At 40.2% G+C, this 20,003-nt stretch overlaps 1 protein-coding gene across 3 annotated transcripts in view; it reads right to left on the bottom strand.

Moving 5' to 3' along the window:
* ptpn11b (protein tyrosine phosphatase non-receptor type 11b) overlaps nucleotides 1-20,003 on the bottom strand; it is a 49,216-nt gene that overhangs the window by 3,856 nt on the left and 25,357 nt on the right. The window contains exons 3-15 of one of the 3 annotated variants that reach the window (XM_034086624.1): nucleotides 18,734-18,928; nucleotides 15,635-15,827; nucleotides 15,400-15,519; nucleotides 15,154-15,267; nucleotides 8,566-8,662; nucleotides 8,273-8,352; nucleotides 7,570-7,725; nucleotides 6,590-6,721; nucleotides 5,031-5,185; nucleotides 3,527-3,594; nucleotides 3,282-3,433; nucleotides 2,537-2,637; nucleotides 2,286-2,415 (exon numbers count right to left, since the gene is read on the bottom strand). In XM_034086624.1, the coding sequence (XP_033942515.1) occupies nucleotides 2,328-2,415; nucleotides 2,537-2,637; nucleotides 3,282-3,433; nucleotides 3,527-3,594; nucleotides 5,031-5,185; nucleotides 6,590-6,721; nucleotides 7,570-7,725; nucleotides 8,273-8,352; nucleotides 8,566-8,662; nucleotides 15,154-15,267; nucleotides 15,400-15,519; nucleotides 15,635-15,827; nucleotides 18,734-18,928 (1,651 nt within the window). In that variant the 3' untranslated portion in view covers nucleotides 2,286-2,327. The remainder of the gene's footprint in view (nucleotides 1-2,285; nucleotides 2,416-2,536; nucleotides 2,638-3,281; nucleotides 3,434-3,526; nucleotides 3,595-5,030; nucleotides 5,186-6,589; nucleotides 6,722-7,569; nucleotides 7,726-8,272; nucleotides 8,353-8,565; nucleotides 8,663-15,153; nucleotides 15,268-15,399; nucleotides 15,520-15,634; nucleotides 15,828-18,733; nucleotides 18,929-20,003) is intronic. The other 2 variants (XM_071203839.1, XM_034086625.1) reach the window with 2 other exon arrangements.

The following is a 20,003-nucleotide window of genomic DNA, read 5'->3' as shown; positions in this document are numbered from 1 at the left end:
AAAAAATTGATAATTACATTAAACAAATGTCTATCCATTCTTGTTGAATTATTATTAATAATGACGTGTGTGTGCATAGACATTTTGCAGGGGCGGACTGGCCATCTGTAGAATTTCCCCGCAGTGAGGCGCCCCCCCCCATTGACAAATCACTAGCACCCCCCAATCTCCTCCTCAATAAACTCCAACATATCCAGAACTCTGCTGCCCGCCTCCTCACCCACACCCGCTCCCGAGACCACATCACTCCCGTCCTCCAGAACCTCCACTGGCTCCCCGTCCGTCAAATAATCGACTTGCTCATAACGCACAAAGCCCTCAACAACCAGGCCCCCCCCGACCTGCTGCACCACCACACCCCTTCCCGCTGCCTCCGCTCATTAGAAGCCAACCTCCTATCCATCCCCACCCACATCAATCACCGGACCTGGGGGGACAGAGCCTTCTCCGGCGCTGCCCCCTCCCTCTGGAACTCACTCCCACAGCCCATCAGAAACTGCACTGACCTCACCACCTTCAAAAAAACGTACAAAAACTCACCTCTTCAATCTGGCTCTTAATGTGTGATTGTGTTTGTATTGCTTGATTTAAATTTGACTTTAACTATATTTATTTGTTGTTCTTTTCTTTTCGCCATCTCTGTAAAGCGACTTTGAGCACCTGTAAAAGCGCTAACAAAATAAATCTATTATTATTATTTTAGAATTTTTAAGCATAAAGAAAATCTACTGAATAAAGTATGAGACATTTGGTTAAATGTACTTTTCAACGGGAGATGAAACACTGAGTACACGTATTGTGCTGATAACCCCAAAGCAAAGTCACTACGTGAACACCGCTGGGTTCCCCGCCTGCTTTAATAATCACTATGAGAGAGAAAAGAAGGGAGATCAGCCGCTCCAGGCTACTCTATCATTTTAACCATGAAAATAATCCTTTTTCAAATAAAAGAATCATTATAAAAGTTTTAACAGCATTTAGCGAGTTATACTGCGTGTATCCGTGAGGTTCAACAACGCTTATTCCATTCCTCATTAAACGTCCATAAAGCTCAAATATGAAGCATTTGAAATGCTGCGTTGTTTATGTCCATCTCTTAATAGCCTTTGCTGGTGCATTGCAGACTATCATGGAGCGTGACTTGGTTGTGTTTGTTGCCTCACTATGCATGTGCATCTTTATGCGCGTGTGCTAGATAAACACACAAACACCCACGGTACGCCAGCGATGGGAGTAAGAGCACCACACGCAGGCTTTAAATGATTTTTTATCAATCACACAGTTATGTGTTAATTGTTATTTATTACCTTGTTTTCATTTTGTTTTTTGTTTGTGAAGCACATCACTACATAACACCCGCGCTTCTATTGGCTAGTGCTCCGACACATTGTACCTTATAGGCTAAGGGCCGGGACATATGTAAGCGGTTGATCAATCAGAACAGAGCAGGCCAGCTAACCAATTGGAGCAGACTGGGCTCTGGTTTCAGACAGAGGGTGAAGAGAGGTGCTGCAGCACAGGCAGTATGAGAACAATAAAGAGCTGTTTGAACATTAAAGCATGGACACACAGTAGAGGCACAATATGAATATGAATCCTGAAAATGAGCAATGATAGGATCCCTTTAAATTCTGCATCATCTAGTTCTTTATTTGTACATTTATTTTCTTATTCCGACAACATACTTAAACTAGACAGATTTTGTCAATTGCACACATTTAATGCACATTTTTATATTTCATTGTCGGAGGAGCCTGAGAATCAACATGTCGAATAAAACCTTTGAATTTGTTTATTTTATTAGCTTTTCTTTTTTAATGCTTAATGTCTTTCATTTTTTGTAAAGCACTTTGAATTGCCTTGCGTTGAAAAGTGCTATATAAATAAACTTGCCTTGAATCCTTTGAATCCATATAGAAAACAGCGTCATAGTAATACAATTATAATACTTTACAGGGAACCTTCAAGTCAACGCTCTATTTTTCCAAAAAAGACAAAACCCTACAAAACAATTCTACCACATTTACTGTAATGCAGACCTTTTTACCACAGTGCTACAGTCAACATGATTTTTCACAGCAACTGAGATGATACTACAGTTGTATTCACTTTTTCAGGAGAAAAATACCAAAACAAGTTTAATTTCAGAAAAAAGAGGCTGAATATACAACGCCCTCTAGCAATTTGGCAACACCCCCAGCCACTGGCATCCGCTGGGCTTTTGACTGGGACACACCCATTTGAGTCTGATCTGGAGTGCTACATCTGTATTTAGCAGTACTCACAGGGAGGCAGGCAGAGCGATGCGGAGGTCCACAGCGATGCTTTTACCTCCTGGTGTTGCTGCTAAAAGACGTCTGAGGGCTCTTAAAGTTGATGTTCTCGTACACACTCGACGCATCATCATTTGTCATCCTACAAAAACAGACGGCAAAGAAAATTCTTGGATGAACAATTTTGAATGCATTTTCTGCTTAAGCTTTTGTGATTAAATGTTTGGTAGTTGCCACTTCATTGTAATATGTGTTATACTTACACAGAAGAAGAGCGTGAGGATGTCATGTTGGATTTGGACCTAGAGTTGGTCATCTGGGGATATTTGATGTTGGAATATTCCCTCTCCTTCAGCTTATTCCTCTGCAACGTGACAACATGACAAGAGGCAGATAAAAGACAAACATCTGCAAAAGAAATTGCAATACAAAATGTAGACCAGTGTGCGGCCAGAGAATATAAATAATTACAAAGCCAGACAATCTGTCCAGGGATGAAAAATAGCCTCTTGGCTAACTGGCACATTTACAGAAATGTTGATTTATGTGCACTGTCCCTGTTGATGAATACATAAATAGAAGAGGGATAATAGTTGGAGAGTTTGAAAATGTCATTATTTAGTCACCCTAATTGACTTTTTACACTTAAAATGGTCCCAACGAGCCACATATAGCTCAGTTGTACTGAACACATGCACTGCAGCAATGTCCCCATGCAGAGGAGCCGGGGACCATCCCCTCTGTCTACCCCCTTCAACTTTGTCAATTGAATAAGGACACTGTTGGCCTAGGAAAAAAAAAAAAAACAGTGGGACAGCATTTTGCTGAGGTGTTTACTAAACTGATGTTTACCTCAGTGCTCTAGCTTTCAAACCATACCACACACTATTCTCCTTGGGAACTCAAACACATCTTACGATAATACTTCAAAGCCCTCAATACTGTGTCAAAAAGGGTTATTATGTTTTTGTGTCCACAGTATTGTTGATTTCCTGTGTCGTGGAGTACCTGCTCTTCCTCCAGTCTTTTCTGGGCCGTTTCTATGTACTGCTGCACAGCCATGTAGATGAACTTATACTGGGCTTCTGTCTGCACCATGCCCGACCTCTGCTGCCGGACCCTCTGGATGGTCTTAGGGATGTCGATGTCACAATCTAGACCTAGAACGCGATCCGGAAAATTAACAGAGATGAAGGGGAAATATTCAAATGTATTAAAAAAAAAAACAGTGTTAGTTTTATAAAGTCTCCTACCTTGGCGGTTAATAATGTCAATAAGGATGTCCACGACGATAATGGTGCCTGTCCTGCCGATGCCTGCACTGCGGGGACAACAGAGGGAAATCACATTCAGTTACATTCAATAGGCGTCAATGTCAAGGTAAAGAATCGATGTACCTTCATCTGAGAGCATATTTGATACGACCCAGACAGTTATGAAAAGTGTAACATGAGCATCAAAAGTTTTCTCATCCCGTACATGACAATCGGAGTAACACATCAAAGTCTAAGGTTATACATTTCATTTGCCAACAGCTATAAACTTGAATGTGTTGTTGTGTCACATATAAAATGCTGTTAGATCTCCGAGAGAACTCAGAACAGCTCAGTGTTGTATTCACAATAATACACACGGCGGATCAGTCAAGTTCATGAGCCAGATGTGTCTGCTTTCAGTCTGTCCGCGTGTTGGTAGCACGCTGGGGGATTGGTAGCACGGAGTACAGGAAAACAGCTCTATCTTTTATAAAATGCCTCAAATATTCATAAAACCCTATAGTAGGTAAAATACTGAAAATTCTGGCTTTGTTTTTTTTTTTAAGTGGTCACAGATTTATCGAATCAATCTCCTCTTAATAAGAATTTAATAAAAGCTAATATTAGCCCACCACACTTTTTTTAATACCCTCTTGTATTCCTTTTTAATTTCCCTGCCGATACTCGAGTAATTGAGCTATTCATACCACAGAGTGCTTTTTTGACATAAAGTGTGAATGACATACATGACATAAATGTTTTCTTTGTGTTATAAAAATATAATATACAAAAAAAGCATCTAAAACGCTTCTTTATTTGATTTGTGATTAGTGATTATTTTCCTTTGCAAGTAAAACAGATCAATATAAGTACAACTTGAAGAGCATTATATTAGTAAAATAGGTTATTTACACATCATCAGTAACATGTAAATGTATCTGCAATCGACAACATGGAGCTTTTAGTCAAATTACAAGAGTTTTAGTAATATCAATAACCTTGTTAATTAGTTTTGATGGTTCTAAACTGATGAAGACATACAGTAGCAAGGCAATAAGTACAGTTTTTACCTTAATTATAGCGCGCCCCAGTGGCCACTTGAAACAATATTTGATTACATCCTGAATTACTCCATTTGTATTTAGTGATTGAATCGTCAGGTGTCCACCACCATTTAACCATCTCATGAGAAATGTAATCAACATGGCTAAGAAGAACAAAAAAGGAAACGAGCGAGTGGTGACCCACAGATCATATACAATACAGGATATCCCACCCGCCTCAGAGGAGTTTATACGACATGAGAATTAAGTGATTGCTGTTCAGATCAACTTTAACTTTAGTAAAGATCAACTCTGGTGGGAGTAAAAACCACAACCTTTAAATCACCTCTCCTTTGTTCAACTAGAAGACTAATGTGCAGACAAAGCCTTTGTTGTTTGTCTCGATTACAGTGTCTGAGGGCCACACTTTTTATTTCACAAAGTAAAACTGGTAGTACCTGCAGTGGACGACGATGGGTCCGGTGTCTGGAATGGTGCTCTGGGTGCGGTTGACCTCCTCCAGGAACCAGAGGACCCCGCCGGGCTCGTTGGGCACGCCATGGTCTGGCCAGCTCAGGTACTGGTAGTGCCACATGTACCTCAGAGGCTCCTTCTACATACAAAAACATGATGAGCTGAAGTAGTCAAAACACTTCCCATACCTGTTGCAGTAATATTACAATATTAGTGTTGAAGCAATTCATGGTTGTATTAAATGTAATAGGTATAGAGTGATATCATCATTATATCAGTGTCATTTCGTGGTTAATTTGGAGAAGTTGTCAATGTTTTTTAGAGCAACTTAAAGGTAGGGTAGGTAATTCACTTCAGAAACACTTTTTGTTATATTCCATGCAATGCTCTTAACATCCCGATAGCAATGAATACATTAAATGCTTTGACAATAAATACATACAAATATTTCATCTGTGGATGCTGTGGCGCTGTAAAAAGCAAGTCCAATTATCTGCCTCGGCCCGGATCAGATAATTGGATGGCCTACCTGCCTGTCAGCCACAAACTTATCTCGTGCCCTCATTGGTCATGTGCGCGTTCGTGTGTGTTGGAGGAGGGGCTCTGTAAGGAAGTCTGAAGGAATGGGCAGATTTTTTTCGGTTGTGTATTTTCAAATTCTAGCACACTCGAGCTGGTTTCTCCATTCTTACCTACAGTAGGCTACCTTTAAAGCATTGGGTTAATTGGTATTAATTGGTTTACAGGACAGATCGGGAAAGGCATATTTGTTTTATACCAGAGGGAAGGAGTTAAGTGGAGGCAGCAGCCATTGTTCTTTGTAATGTTTTAACGCCCAAAACAAAAAAAATAAACTTCCCAACAAAAATTCTTCCCGGGACAATGGACTTTATCCTGCATCCTGCAAACATGTCATTACATTCATAATGTAGGTAATAGGGGAAATAATCATCAATACCCAAGCATGGTTTTCTAAAGTTTAGCTAAAGCTAATATGAAACTTCAACAATACTATTAGATAATTTAAGTTGGTGTTCCCAAAGATTCCCAACGTTGGTACAAAATTCCATATTTGTGTTATCTCTGATTTGAGAACTGTAACAGATAGATAAACTGTGGTAGTCACTGGCAGGCTTTGTTGCTGTAAGTGTTATAATTAAAGCAGTACTAATGCAGAAAATGGGGAAATAATCATCAATACCAAAGCATGGTTTTCTAAAGTCCAATGCTGGAATCAGCTTTTATGAGAATTGTGGAGTATGTGTCTAATTTCTATCATGCTGAGTAACTAATGCTTAGGACGGGTTTAAAGTAAAGGATTACAGAAACCAGAAACCCTACTTTTACTATCTCGCTTTGCCATCGTGTTCTTGGATTCTTGAAAGCCATGCGGTCATCCTTCTCACGTTCTGTAGGATTGTGTGTGTGTGTGTGTGTGTGTGTGTGTGTGTGTGTGTGTGTGTGTGTGCGTGTAAGTGAGGGGCTAGATAATCCGACCCCAGGTCAGTGGGTCGGCTTTGATTGAGTGCACTGCTTTCCTTACCCGGTCGAGACGGGTCACCTCCAGCTTCCTCAGGATGTAGTCCTGCGCCGGCCGCTCGTCCACGTTCCTCACCAGAATCTTCCCAAACTCCTTAGTGCAGTGGAGGTCGGGCCAGTAACGGACACATTTGTTCTAAACCAGGAGGGAATCGGAGGGAGGAAGATGGAGACGGAGGGTGGTATTAGACAATCGAAAGAAGCAGCTCATCTCAAGCAGCTTTCCAATCAGCTTAACTGTCATACTATCCTTGTCAGCCGTCTACCTCCCCACCCCCACACTCTGCCAACGATCATCCCTACTACACTCCAGATAATGCCCTCCCATTCTGTCTTCTAAATGAGAATGCAGGAACAAAATGGTTGACCAGCTTTTGGAGCACTGCAGATTTGTAAAGTTCAACACCAGGACATGGTTCTGTGATTAAAGTGAAACAATACATAAGAACCAGTTTGTTCTTACAGGATGTTGTCTTTTGTAAAGTATTTGTTATCAATCTGGTTGTTAAGGCAACTCTTAAATGAATTGCATTTGAGTATTGTAGTGGATTTGTAACATTTAATTTGGTAGATGTGGAGTGTTTGGCTCAGGCCTATTACAAAACCTTAAGCCTCCAATCACAGAGCACCCTGGAGTTCACAGATTTCCATCATTACAAGCAATCAACAGCAATCAGCTCAAAGAGGAGAGACAACAGAGAGCGTTTAGGACTAAATGCTAGAGAGAGCAAACCAAAGAGAACTGGGGAGAGTGCTTTCATAATATAATCTATAGTCTTTTTTAGTATCACAATAAGGTTTTCTATGTTTTTAGTCTTTATTCTTCTGTGTATCGATGTCTTTTTATGTATGGTAAAAGCTACCAAATACCTTCATTTCCCTCATCAATACCAGCTACAATCTACCTCTCTCTAGAAAAACATAAATATTTCCGCTGAATTTGACTTCTAAAAATGTGCAGTGTGTTTATCGCCACTTGCTCACCCTCCCCCGCTCCATCTCTTTCGTGGTCATGACGATGACGTGTGTGTTCTCCTGATACAACATCTTCCAGAGGTCCACGGCCGTGTTCTGTAAGCACCCTTGGGTGGCGATGAAGACTTTGCCCTCATCCACGTGGATCCCATCTTCATACACACTCTGTACAGTGTGGATCATTATACAGTGGATTAAGTAACATAGACAATAGAAATATATAGAAAGTGATTGTTTAAAGTCTTGATTATTACATTTTCTGACTAAAAGAAAAAAAGAAAGACAGAAATAAATATTTGAAATGTTAATTCCTTGATTAAACATTTCCTAGATTACAGGGACAAAGGAAGTAAGAAAGAAAGTAAGTAAGTAAGTAAAATGATGGAAATAAATAAAATAGGAACTCAAAAAAGAAAGAACATAAGATAATAAAAAGAAGGAGAAGGTAAAGAAAGAGAGAAAGAAAGAAAGGAGAAAAAGAAGGAGAAAGAATAAGGAAAAAGAAAGACAGGAAGAAAGAAAGGAAAACTTCTTTTTTTTATCGATTGTTGAATACGGTTGATACTTAATATAATACTCTCCTCCATCAACGTGTGTTTTACGTTAAGGTGAACTATCTTGGGTGTTTGCTGAATGTCTTGTATTACTGCCATCTTTGGATAATCTACAGTTCAATAGATAAATGGCCTGTTCAAGTGCTGCGTAGACTCACTCTGATGTAGTTGGCATTGATGTAGTCCGAACCAGGACAATCTGGATCTGCTTCCCTGAGTTCCACCCGAGTAGTGTCGACTGAAAACACGAGGTCAATATTATACTAAATATACAAAGAAATGTCAACAATTGACTAAGATCACACTTTTAAAACTAATGTGAATTGAGGGGCTGAGAGCTATCAAAGCAAAAGTCTTCACACTCTGCAGAGGCCTCTAAGTTGCATATTTGTGTCATTCTTTCCACAGGAAGCTGGAGAGACAGGAAATGGCAGGTTGTTGCGTGACTCACAAGGGAGGATATTCTTGTATCTGTTTTTAATCTTGTTTTCTGGCTTCTGGCCTTCTTTCCGGGGATACAGCAGTTTGCACTCCTGCTGCTGAAGTACCTGGTAGTAGAAGAAAAGGAAAAAGGAAAAGTGTGAGTTTTTTTTGTAACCCCTAGATTCCACAGGGTCCATCTGCGCCGCGGTTTTGGTCTGGCCTCCTCTAGCGTCATACCCTACCGGGTGCGTTTCAGAAGCATTTCAGAAGCGGAGCGTCTTGCCTGCCGGCTCGCAGGTTTTGTTGATTTGGGCATATTTCCGGGACAGGCTACTTTGTACAGACAAAGTTCATAATAATTGTAATATTCCAGTTATAAACGACATGAATCAAAGATGTGTTGCTGTATTTTAGTGGTAAAATAATTATTCTATATATATAATTTACACAGTGCCTGTAAACCGGAGGAGAACGCTGGCATTTCTCCTCCTACTTGAAAGACTACAGAGGGATAGGGTAGGCAAAATTAGTTTGTGTGTGTGTATATATACAGTGGGGTAAAAAAGTATTTAGTCAGCCACCAATTGTGCAAGTTCTCCCACTTAAAAAGATGAGTGGCCTGTAATTTTCATCCTAGGTACACTTCAACTATGAGAGACAGAATGGGGGGAAAGAATCCAGGAAATCACATTGTAGGATTTTTAATGAATTAATTGATAAATTCCTCGGTAAAATATGTATTTGGTCACCTACAAACAAACAAGATTTCTGGCTCTCACAGACCTGTAACTTCTTCTTTAAGAGCCTCCTCTGTCCTCCACTTGGTAACTGTATTAATGGCACCTGTTTGAACTCGTTATCAGTATAAAAGACACCTGTCCACAACCTCAAACAGTCACACTCCAAACTCCACTATGGCCAAGACCAAAGAGCTGTCAAAGGACACCAGAAACACAATTGTAGACCTGCACCAGGCTGGGAAGACCGAATCTGCAATAGGTAAGCAGCTTGGTGTCAATCAATCAATCAATGTTTATTTATATAGCCCAATATCACAAATGTTACATCTGTCTCAGTGGTCTTCACAGTGTGTACAGAATATCAGTATGACAATACGACACCCTCTGTCCTTAGACCCTCACATCGTACAAGGAAAAACTTCCGGAGAAAACCCACAGTTTAAAGGGAACATGGGAGAAACCTCAGGGAGAGCAACAGAGGAGGGATCCCTCTCCCAGGACGGACAGACGTGCAATAGATGCCGTGTGTAAATCGAAGAGATAATACATTTACAACATAGGTAGTCCAAATGTCAGATGGGGACATCACGTTACCCTCCGTTGTGGACACTAGCTTACTCCCGCCTGACTCGCCGCCCTCAACCCCGGAGCAGCACTCTTCGTTGCCCGAAACTACGCCGCCCCTCTGCGGCCCGCAGGTGCCAGCCAGGATACCACGGCAAAACAGAGCCTGCCCAGGTATATCTAAACAAGTACCCGCCTGTACAGTGGGGTTAGGTGGTCATTTTGCAGCTCGTGGTATACAAATAGACAATGGCTAGAATATGTGAAAAATAGTGCCATATTCTGCCCTGCCTGTAGAAATGTTGGGTTAAAAATAATGCATACAATAGCACAGATGCCTTCACCACGAATGGCTACAAAAAGATCTCATATCCCAAGCTTATCAACAAGCTAATGTTGCAGCTGAAATGATCTCCAGGTCACAAAGTCAACCTCACATGATGATGTGATACCAGTTTTCAAGGACAGTACATGTTCTCTTCCCAGAGTATATGATGGGACCAAGGTGATGATTAGTAGGCTACATGGTTTTAATAATACTTTTGCTTTTCAATGTTTGCCATTTCAAACCATGAGCTGGTTCAAATAATATTTGCCTTGATTTACAATATGTTCTCATTTGTTTTATCAGTACAGCTTTGAAGCTGTTGTGCTTTTCTTTGCCACAGTCCACTTTGGACTATATGAGATATTTCAGGATTGCACTTTTAACTCACTTGAAATGTTCTCACTTGCTTGGTTTCAAAACATAACAAATGCCATAATCTGTTCATTGGGGACCATCAATGCTATTTCTCATTGCTGTTGCCGGCCACTATTGCTCATGTAAACCTACTACTGCTGCGCCCCCTGTAATCTCACAGGCACCCTGAGTCATTTTGTCCTGGAACCGGGCCTGCACACGGCCATATACTAAACACACTACAGAGCCCATTCCGTGTCCTGTTAGTATTCACTTCCTCTCTGCCTTCTTCTGGTGATTTATCTGACGTCCAGCGCTCCGTCTTTTAACCTCTTTTCCTTTCTCTTTCTTGATCCTCCTTAGCAACCTTCATTATAGTCCTTGACAGTGGTCTGTACTACTGTATTAACAACGTGTCACATGTTAAGAATTTACAATCAGAATCGAGTATTCAACTAAGCCGTGTAATACAAGTTGTTAGTAGCCTTAAGGGCCTACACAGTTGTTATGCTATACCACATTGCCCTTCATTGGATGTATAATGAGCTGCACTAAACTACATTTTAGCATTTAAAATACCTAGCCATTCTTTTGCGGTTATTTTGGTGAAAGTAACTAGAAAAGTAACTAAAGTAGTGTAACTCAGTGCTTCTCAAAATGTGGTTCGCGGACCACTGGTGGTCCGTGAGCGCCCCCTAGTGGTCTGTGAGTATATTGGTAACATTTCACATTTGAAATAAATAAATACATTTAAGTTTTCCGCACTCTCGCGGGAATATCTCCGCAATGGAGCGAGCTTAAGTTTCAACTATAAGCAACTTTTGATTGCATGATATAGCCCAGATAAACACCTTCATCACACCTGTGGCCACTTGTTTGTACCATTTTCAGGCGACTTGTGACTTGGGACGATGTGTTTTTGGATATTTGTGGAGTCAGGTGGTCCGCGAGAGGTTTTTTTATTGGTTAAGTGGTCCTTGGTATGAAAAAGTTTGAGAAACACTGGTGTAACTCATTACATTTCAGAGACAGTAATTTTGTAATGTAATTTATTACTTTCAAAAGAGAGTAATAAGTAATAAGCTACTAACATGCGCTAGGTTAACATGGCTTACCTTCGTCTTTGCCTGGTCTAAACTGGTCGTCAATGGCATTACAATGATAACAACGATGATGTAGTTAATCCATAGGTTAATATCCAATGTGACTGTGTCCCCTTTGAAATGTTCTGATAATCTATAAGCAATAAAACTGCAATTCCGTTATCTGCTGTCCGCTCTGTGCTCCATGCGCTCTGGGTCCTGCAATTCTTGCTTCCTTACGTAGTAAACAATAAGTAAAGTCTGCCGAGTAATGTGCTTACGCTGGCTGGCATTGGCAGTGCACTGCATCCCCATTAAGTAATGGTTGATTAATAAATCCAATTTTATGTTTCATCATATTCTCAAGAGTAGTCGTCCGGAAACTTGAAATGTTCGCTGCATACATGCGCCTGTGGATCTTTCGGTTAGGGCCGAGCACATTTCGCTAGCCACTGCCTCCGAACGTACTTCCTACGCTTACCCGTTGGCAATAGATGGAACGGAGCATTCCGTGGATTGTTCCTATCCGAATTGTGGCAATGTTTTGCGATACAACGAGGCATATTTCTATAGAATTGAGAGAGTAACTAGAGTAAACAACATGAACAAAGTACATCCGTCAATTTGTCCTCGACACCAAACGCATAGTTCGCGTCACTTCCGGTAAAATAAGTCATGTGACTCGTCAAAATGGCGCCGCCCACAGGGTTGATGTTATTTCGGTAATTAATCAGCTTAAAATCACTGATAACGTCATCGGATAAAAAAAAAAAAAAAAAGACTGGCAAAGACTGGTCTGTTTTATCGGATGATAATTATTTAAAAATGCATGTCATGAGCATTGCCTCCCTTTAACACTGATTTCTTATATAATCTTTGCTTATTAACAAGAACACCTATTTTAAAAGGGGCCCTATTATGCTTTTTGGGGTTTCCCCTTGCCATTAGTGAGTTATTTACGTTTTTGTGCCTGTAATCAGGGGTGTCAAACTCAAGGCCCCGGGGGCCAAATCCGGCCCGCGACTTCATTTTATGTGGCCCTCAAGAGCTTGCAAAGAATATATGTTTATTATACGGTTACCTGCCGATTTACAGAAGCACGTTGCCCATACATGGAGCACAACGCATCTCAAATTTGACTTTTTTCTCAGAATTTGACTTTTTTTCTTCTAAATGTCACTTCTTTTTTTCAAAATGTCACTTCTTTTTTTTTTATTGTGACTTTTTTCCCAAAATGTGGCTTTTCTTTTTAAATAATTTTGTGACATTCTCACTGAAGAGACTTGCAATTATTTGCCCAAGACTTCTGCTTTCAGTCGTAGTTAATCATGAAGTTATTATTACCTTATCCGATAATAATCCAATGCAGAGGCAATAATGTAATTTAATTTTTTAATTTTTACATTATTTTATATATATGATATATTTATATATGTATTTTTATATAGTCTTAAAATTACAACCGGCCCTTTGAGTGCAACCATAAAGCTGATGTGGCCCACGATGAAATTGAGTTTGACACCCCCGCTGTAAATGGTCTGCATTAGGGCTGAACGATATATCGTGACATGGCAATAACCGCGATATTCACATTGCAGGGACGTTCATTTTTTTTTTTAGGACGTGCAATATTAAGTAGGTAAATTAACTCAAACACGTCATGCTACAATTATTTTGCTGCTTGCTACAAAAGGAAAACTTGCACGGCTCTCATGTCAGGGGTACTTGAGTGAGTGACATGCAGGCTCTGCATGCACAGCAAACCACCAATCACAATCATTCTTGATCAGATCACAGCAGGCCCCGCCCCGCTAGTTTGCAGACCATCAAAACACCGGTAAAAAATGTGCGCGGCACAGGAGGACAATACCGGCGAGAAGAAAAGAAAAGAAAAGCAACATCTGCCATCTGGAACTATTTTGGATACAAAAAGGTTCTTCTCTTCTTCATTCACAGATGAACCAATGCATGCATTATCATGACATGTTAGATCATGACTTAAGGTATGATGAGTCAACCAGTTAAGATCCAGACGTCCGTGACTAAAATCCTTCATACGGTTAAATATAGTTAAAAAACCCCGCAATATATATCGCAGGGGGAAAAAATATCGCAACGTCAGTTTTTTTTAATATCGTGCAGCCCTAGTCTGCATAGACTAATACACCCAAAGTGCCCCCCCCTGCCTGAAACGCCTTGATTAGACTTGGGCGTTTATTTCCGTAACGTAATGATAGCACTAAAAAAAAGAAATCACGCTTCTATTGGTTAGTGCTTCAACACATCGGGGTCGGGAAAGCTTTAAGCGGTTGACCAATCACAACAGAGCTGTCCAGCTAACCAATCAGAGCAGACTGGGCTCTGATTTCAGACCGAGGGTGAAAAGAGGTGCTGCAGCACAAGCAGTATGAGACAAATAAAGAGCTTTTTGAACATTAAAGCATGGAGACATGTCACAGTAGAGGCACAACATACAAACATGAATTAGAAAAATGAGTTCATATGCTCTGTGTTAAAACAGTTTTATAGGCCTTTTATACAGTAGGGGTCAATCTGGAGTGAAATGGCATGTGTGTTCAGGTTTTAGGCTTAAAAGAAAGCGTTTCAGATTGAAAGGGCTCAAAAGCTATACTTTCTAACTTTCTAAATAAACTAATTTTGGATCTACATATAGGCTCTTGAAGGGTAAAATATGTGAAGCAAGTACAGCACGTATCTACAGTCCTTACATTCCAACACTTATGCCATAAATACAAATTGGAGACAGCTTAATAGTGTGTTTGTCATGTATATTATGTCACTCACACACACTTTTACACAGAACATGCAGTAAGCAATTCAAATTCATTTGAAAGATGATGATCTAAATCAAGATTGGAGCCTAGGGGCAAGAAATCCAACGACCACACATTGATGAGTAACAGCGATACTGTAAACAAACATGCGCAGTAAACAGCTGGGATTGTAACACCTACAGAATAATAATCTGACACTATGGAAATGATTCACATTTATTGACCTGCAAGTTGTAAGGAGATGAAAAATACAGGAACATAAGAGCATGATACAAGATAAGCCTCTGCCTCATTACTCAGAGATTAAGCTAGCATAAACACATTTCCCTTGATGAGCAAGAAGACAAATAACTCGCTGGGTAAAAAAACTGATGTAATCCTTCACAAATGAGATGGGTAAAAAAAAGTCATTATAAAAATTGCATTTTATATGGCTTTAATATTTGAAATACTTGCTTTGGAAAGTAATGTACATACTCTGTACTCTATGTTAGCAATATAGAAATCACAGGTAGAATTAGTAACTGAAATGTAAAAATCTGCTTCACAAAGGTTGTGTGTACAAAAGCTATTAATAAACCTTCATCCTAAGTAAATGTGCAACCCAGCAGGGCACATGGCACTCAAAAGAGTAATTTGCACAACTCAGTTATCTAATTTGTTCTCCTAAATATGGCTAGACTCATCCAATGTAACCCGAGCCTATTTTTAAATCCAACTTTTGGACACAAAAACTATCCACAAGCTACATACCTCAAATTCTTCCCAGAATCCTTGTTTGGGTTTCTCAGAGTTGTCTGCCACTTTGTTGAGCTCTCGTACCCTGTTCTCAATGTTGGCTGCATTTATCCTCGTGGCGTTAAAGGGCTGTCACATCGGGACACGGAAATGTAATTAGTCAACAGAGCAAAACAAGTGAGTTGATTAAATTAACAAAAATATTGCAACATCATTAAAATACTGTAAGCAAAATATGTTTGTTTTATTTCTCTTCCATACCTGTTTTAGATGCACTACGATGCCACTTTTCTCCACCATGGGGTTCTTCTTGTAGTGATCCACCAGGTCCGCCAGGGTGTCGAACCTCTCGCCGCCTCCCACGTCGTATTTACCGTCCTGCTGGAGGCAAACATCTACAGTTCAACCACAGTAACAGCTACTCCGTGGAGTTCCGAGAGCGCTTAAACAGACATGCTGTGGAGGTAGTGTGAGTGGTGAGGGAGAGTTCGCTCACCTGGTAGCGAATCATAACGTGGGTGACCTTGGTCTTGCGGTCCAGGTTCTCGTGTTTCTCCTCGTTGGTGAGAACCGAGAGGACGAAGTCGCCCGGTTTACTCTGGCTCTCCCGTACCAGGAAGCTCCCGGCTTTGCCTTTGTCTGTGAGCAGCTTCTCTGCATCTCGCCCAGAGAGGTGCCCATGGTACCACCTGAAAACAGAGAATGGACGTTATGATAGAATGTGCAAAGTAACACGTTAAAGGAATGATTATTTATGCCAATTGATTTTATGAACAGTAAATCCTAAAATAATGTTTGTTTTTGGAGTTTTTTGGCATTCAATAATTGAATCGGTACACTCCGTTTTATCTTATAGGCTTCAGCATTCTTTAATGCTACATTATAGATGTGCTCTGATAGGAGGGGAGAAAGAACTGTACATCCTGATCCAACATTGAAAAAACTAATAACTTTTTTGTGTTAGGTTTAATAGCCAAGATGCGGGGACAACAGTGCGATGGACCATTTAGAATTCACCTTGTTTGATAACATTGTTATTGTGTAAAAATATAAATTATAGCCACTTGAAATGATGTTTAGGACATTCAGGGTCGAAATAAAATGATATAAAGAAAATGCAGCAGGTTAGACCTTTAAAAAAAAAAAAAAAAGTTAAAATCAGCTTTGATTATTTTATACTGCGTTCACCGTCTAGAGCAGCTCAACCCCAAGAAGAGACAGAAGAGAGTTCCAAGAAAGACACATTATCAAGATAAGGAACACGAGTTGAGAGAGAAGTCGGACCGACTGAGGGGGAGGAGCAGCAATATGCATAGTGAACGTAGACTCCTACTCGAGAATGAAAGTGTCTCTTGCATCGGTGCAGCCTCACTCAGCCGCTGATGTTTAGATGAAAAACCTGCATGTGTGTGCTGACTTTGTTTTTCCTGTGTGGTGAGTGTGAATGTGGGGAAGGCTCTGACGAGAGACGTATGTAGAATGGAAAAACTAAATGAACCACAACCACAGATCAAAAGTCTTAAACCTAAATGGAAACTGAGATATACCATACTCATTACATTTGCAGATTTGTATGCACATCATCTGGACAGTTTGAGATGAAACTGAGCTCAGCTGAAAAGCGACTATTTGACAATGATTATATAATTGCGATATAAAAGGTTCCTGTATCCAATAATACACCAGCTGCCTTAGTCTCCCATTTAAATGAAGACGAGTAGGTGTGATGAAGTTCATCGCTGCGTCCCACCTTTGTGTACTCTCTGGAATAATGTTTGCGTGTGGATAGTCTTTGAGCATATACAAAAACAGCAGCAGCACCACCCACTCAGTTTGTTTGAAGATGCCTTTGGGAATATAACACTATTTATGCATGTGGATGTGGAGAGCATCTGAGTCCCATGTGTGGGAGTGCGTGTATATAGAGCAATGCATCCGTATGAGTAAACACGTGTGTATGGGTACATCGAGAGCGAGGTAATAAACAACCCTTCTCTATTTCTGGTCTGTTCAAAGTGTAGCTTGCTGGTATTGTAAGCCTGCATAATCATTTTATATTATCTCGTAAAGGCTCTCAATCGAACGGCATTGTAATAATCACGTTTCACTAACAATTGACGGTCCTTCAATTGAAATCGGATGCTAAACAATAAATAAACCTTTTAAAGCTGGACCCCCCTCGAAAACGAGGTGTTTCATCTCAAGGGGCCATCCTTAAATCAGGTTTTTTTTTGAAGCTGCAATAATCAACATTATAATCAACACTGGATCACGTGTAGTATGAAAGTCGTCATTTGGAAAAAAATGTTTTATTTTTGCAGGCAAAGCAGGCAGCCGCTTTCAGTGAAAAGAGCTCTGATCAATCCACTACAAGATACTTTCCATCTCTAAACAGCAGACCACGTGAGACACTAGTATGTGAACTACTGTAGGGGTTTGAAACATTTACACATGATGTTTTGTGATACTGTATCAATTCTGTAAAATACAAGTAACAGCAAAGATATGTGCCTTCTCAAACTAATGCTATAATATTGGATTTTTGGGATACACATTTGGTAGTGTGTTCTTTATATTTTTTCTCTTACCTAAAATGTATTTGAAAATCACTATGCATTGCCTTGTTTAAACTTTAAGGTCGCAATATATTTATCCATAACCTCTGCAAAAGCATACGGACAGTATTGTATTGCCAGATTCTAGCCACTATGAACATAATGAAATGTGAAGCAGCGAAAGATCCAGATATTTGACCTTGGCTAAACCAAAAGTGAGCTAAAACGACAATTTGCCTATATTTATGTATCACTTCCCAAATGCACTCTATAACATAACATGACGGTTTTATATAAATATATGTTTTTTCTTTAAGATATTTCAATTTCTTACAATACCATTTCTTTTGGTGTTGTTCCTGCATTATGGGCCGATCTTACCACTGAGCTATCCAGTGGCCCCACAATACGATTATAAGAGTATCAGTGAGGCTTTTCATTTGATAGACACTCAGTCATTCTAATCTCCCGTGTACCTTATATTAATAATCAATGTAAACTTCTTAGTCAACTGTACACGTCTTGTTCTGGTAGAAGTGGCTTCCCAATACAGACTGTAATTGCAATTCTACACTGATCTCAAAACATCCTCTTCCAGTTCAGTATGCTGGAAATGCATCATGAGGACGCAACACTTTAATGCATAATATTACATTTAAACATTTCCGTGCCCCCAAAACATATTCAAGAAATTACAAGGATTTAATATTTAGTCAAGAGTTGTATTCTCTGCGGGGCGGAAAGCTTCACAAACATCACTCGGGCCATAACAGGATACTGAGACTGCCCTGGAAGCTAGACTAATAACATTTCTCAGGTGCTTTAGCTGCGTCTCATGGCAGGATGAGGCTTTACTGCCTGACAACCCTGAAGCTGGAAGAAATAAAAATAACTGTCTGTCGTCGGGGAGAAACTTCCATGCAGTTTTAATGAGTTCAGCCAGAAGAGCATCGTATCCATCTGACCTTAGATAAAGTTTAAGTATATTTGTATCCATCTGCCTGCATTTATCTGCATAGTTTATCTGCATGTGTGGGTACCTCTCAGAGGTGGGGTCCTTGCAGTTGAGTGGGTACTTGAGCTCGATGACATGGCCGTTCCTCTCGCGCAAGAGGTCCTGTTGCTCTGTGTAATACTGCACCAGCTCGGCCAGCGTGGCAAACTTCTCGCCTCCGTACAGGTCGTAGTAGTCACCCTGGTTCTGGATCTTAATGTGGGTCACCTCATCGTTGCGCCTGAGGGGGGGAAAACACAGTTAATGACCATATGTAGGTGAAAAGAAAAGTGGACCGAAGCACTCAACATTTTTTCCCTGGTGCCTTGCGCCCTGCAGATATTTAAACACACACACATAAACAACCACCCACACACGTTTAGAAATTCGAGACCATACACAATTTCGCACCCACACTCACTCACAGAGCATACATGCATATACACTTTAAAAATGCTCAGCTTATCAAGCCATCTGCTCCCATTACAACCTAATTTTCTTAAAGACACAATCTGCATTTCGTGATTCTCTTATACTAGTTTGTAGTTACGCAATGACAGTATGTATAGTAAACAAATGTGATTGCCTTTAAAGTGGCGGCTCCGACCCTGTGGAGTGCTCTTCCTATAGATTTCAGATTGTTGTCATTATGTGTGATTGCAAGGTCTATCATTTCTAACCATTTCTATTCTTGAGAAGCACTTTGTAAACTTTCTCTGGGAAAGGTACTTACTTACTAATCCACCGCATTGCGTTTGTGACATTTCTCTGCAACAGTGAAGATTTCCTTGCAAGGCTGAACATATTTGCACATTGTATAAGAAGTGAATATCTGCTAAATATAACAAAGTGACTGTGTCAACACCGGAATGATTAAATAAGCTAGCGAAGAAAATAAAATGCAGAAAAACGCTAGGAAGCTGTAGTGATTTCAAACGTACTAATCCATTTATCATACAGAAGGTTTTCACTTTGCCTTCCTTACACAAAATCTTCTCGCAAGGGATCATCACTAAGTGTGTGGAGGAACGCTGTATTGTGATTGCGGAACAATACAACAGAAACGCGTGCAGCTGGAAGACTGATAAGCCAGAAAACATTTGGTACAACTTTGCATATTCAAAGTCCTTTGACTGCTTTGAATAGGTGAACACAAATCTGATAACACACCGACAAAGACACACAGATCTTCTCTGTGAAGATATTCGCCTGGAAGCACGACATGCAGCTCAAGCTCGATTGAAAAATGTTTTTCCATTTCCTATCTCCAGTGACTTTGCTCGACATCTTAGCAGAGGTAAACAAAACATCCTGTT

Source organism: Pseudochaenichthys georgianus, chromosome 7, assembly GCF_902827115.2.
Source record: "Pseudochaenichthys georgianus chromosome 7, fPseGeo1.2, whole genome shotgun sequence".
Lineage (NCBI taxonomy): Eukaryota > Metazoa > Chordata > Actinopteri > Perciformes > Channichthyidae > Pseudochaenichthys > Pseudochaenichthys georgianus.
This window is presented reverse-complemented; position numbering and strand designations above follow the sequence as displayed.